Source organism: Crocuta crocuta, unplaced genomic scaffold (genome assembly GCF_008692635.1).
Source record: "Crocuta crocuta isolate KB4526 unplaced genomic scaffold, BGI_CrCroc_1.0 scaffold1077, whole genome shotgun sequence".
Taxonomy (NCBI): Eukaryota; Metazoa; Chordata; class Mammalia; order Carnivora; family Hyaenidae; genus Crocuta; species Crocuta crocuta.
This window is the reverse complement of record NW_027528413.1, coordinates 203,647-205,739: the sequence shown is the minus strand read 5'-3', so window position 1 is coordinate 205,739 and position 2,093 is coordinate 203,647. Positions and strand designations below refer to the sequence as shown.

The 2,093-nt window shown below is 48.1% G+C and overlaps 1 protein-coding gene and 1 long non-coding RNA gene across 2 annotated transcripts in view; both read right to left on the bottom strand.

The window, feature by feature from the left end:
- The window catches only part of LOC144223528 (uncharacterized), a 23,063-nt gene that overhangs the window by 3,815 nt on the left and 17,155 nt on the right, over positions 1-2,093 (bottom strand). The window lies entirely within an intron of this gene.
- Positions 147-2,001, bottom strand: USP27X (ubiquitin specific peptidase 27 X-linked). Its single transcript, XM_077754246.1, has one exon. It carries the CDS (start codon positions 1,753-1,755, stop codon positions 439-441), a length of 1,317 nt encoding a protein of 438 aa, XP_077610372.1. The 5' UTR covers positions 1,756-2,001; the 3' UTR covers positions 147-438.

Below are 2,093 nucleotides of genomic sequence, written 5' to 3'. Positions count from 1 at the left end.
TCATGAATACAAAGAAACTGGCAAAGGTGTTTGTCAATGAGATATCCTTGCCTCCTCCACTTTTCTGCTTTCAGACCCATATACATAATGGGCTACATTTGTATAGACTTTTCTTCCCCCCCCCCCAAACATATAACTNACTTTCCCACACAATCTTTTGGAGGAATATAGGATATGTACCAGTGTCAGGATTTCCCTGCTCATGCCTTCCCACCTAGAGCATTCCTGCCATTGAATTTTCCTTTAAGTGACTGTTTAGATTAGAGCCTCTTCTCCCGCCCCGTCTACTTCTCTTCCAACCAGGACCTTTTAGACACTGGGTACTGTTCAATTCTTACTCTGTCAGGCCCATGGGCCATGCAAGTAGGTCCTTTAAATCTCGACGCCAGTTGTAGTATAGGTGTTGTCATCTTCCATTACAGGTAGGTCTGTGTCACTTCAGTAGGCTTGTGTATTCATTTCTTTCACTTTTTCTGACTCATGTTCCAGGACCTGTTTGTGATAGAACAGTAAATACCCTTCACTGTCCAGAACGTCCTTAATACTGGCCTTGGTGATGACGGCGTCATCACACTTGAACCACTGGTCCTTGTGGTGCCGGATGAAGCTGGTGTAGTGGCCGCTCTCCAAGGTTCCTTGGTGATTAACCACAGCAAACAAGGAATACTTATTCTCATCGTTTCCACTATTGGTTGGCAGCTGCAACTGTCCGTTCATCCTGCTCTCTTTACTCGAGGCCATAAACGGTGTCATATCCAGCTCCAGAGGAAAGGATATGTATGTAGTGATCTTGCGCCTCTGTTTGGCCGAGTGTTCAAACCGTTTGAAATGAAAACAGGCAACAACAGGTAATTTATTCATCGTGAGCTGTTTGGTAGATTCCTGGTAGCTTTGGCAACTACCACATTTGATTTTGGCACTGCTTCCTAAGTGCTCTGGCCTTGTAAACCTTCGCAAGCAGTCCGTGAGGGTGGTGATTCCTGGTATGTGGCTTTCCCCATTCACACTGCTCTCCCTCCCTGGGCTCATGGGCCAGAAGGAGGTGCAAGAGCCAGGCAAGTCCAAACTGATGTCCCAGCATGGGTCTATGGTGGTGGAGACACCATGGCAGGCTTGACAGGTGACATCAGACTGCAAGCCACCTGTGAAGATTTGGTCTATGATGCAGTTACAGTGGTTGGGATTGTTGGCGGCCTTCCCAGCATCATCACCTTTGCAGTGCCTGTGCAGGACATCTAATGCAGCAATGAGGAACTCGTGGGCATCCTGTTGCCTGTATCCTGCTAAGTGACGGGCGTGTATCCATACCAGGTGCAGTAATTTATAAGGAACGTGAGGAGACGGGTTTCCAGAATACAACTCCCGAAAAAGCGAAGACATTTCACAGACCAGACACAATTCAGGACTTGGCATTTCACATCTGTGCCTGTCGGACAGGAAGAAATCTCTCAGGATTGGAGTATGGGTAAGGGCCTGGACGATGCAGTTCATAAAGCACGTGTTGCCAAGATTGATTAGTCCTCTTAAACCGATGGTAAAGCTGGAGGTGATTCTTCTTCTCCTTGGGTTGTGTCCCAGCAGTTCTAACTCGGGTTTGGTTGTCTCCCAGGTTGGATATTTCTCACCAAGTCCTGGCATTGAACACTGCTGGTGAGAAACCTCGGTTGAGGTGGAGGCTTGTAATTTCAAAGCTTCCCCTTGCTCTTCTTTGGCAATTTGCTCAATGTCTCTGTCATATACATAATCCTTACACATAAAGCAGTATATACCTCCATAATAAAGGTCTACGGCTAAGTTGTGTTGTTTTGTCTCGGCGTGCTCATGAATGTGTTTCTCTGTGAAGCAGCCAAAGAAGACACAGGAAAGGCAAGAGTGAAGTCTGTTCAAATGGGTGCCACACACATGGCAGATGCACGACTTTGCCTTGCTTTTCCTGGTCTCTGGGGTTCCACACCACACGAAGCACTGGTAGATCACCCGCAGTTCCTGCCTCCAGTTCTCTCCCACCTTAAAGCTGTTCACGTGGGAACAGCCTGGTGGACCCACACTGAAATCCACATCCAGGCATCCGCCCCCAGGGCCGCGCCGGGGCC

Bases quoted from the DNA above. Each gene is read 5' to 3' on its own strand.
- USP27X (XM_077754246.1), bottom strand. From the start codon at position 1,755: ATGTGTAAGGATTATGTATATGACAGAGACATTGAGCAAATTGCCAAA.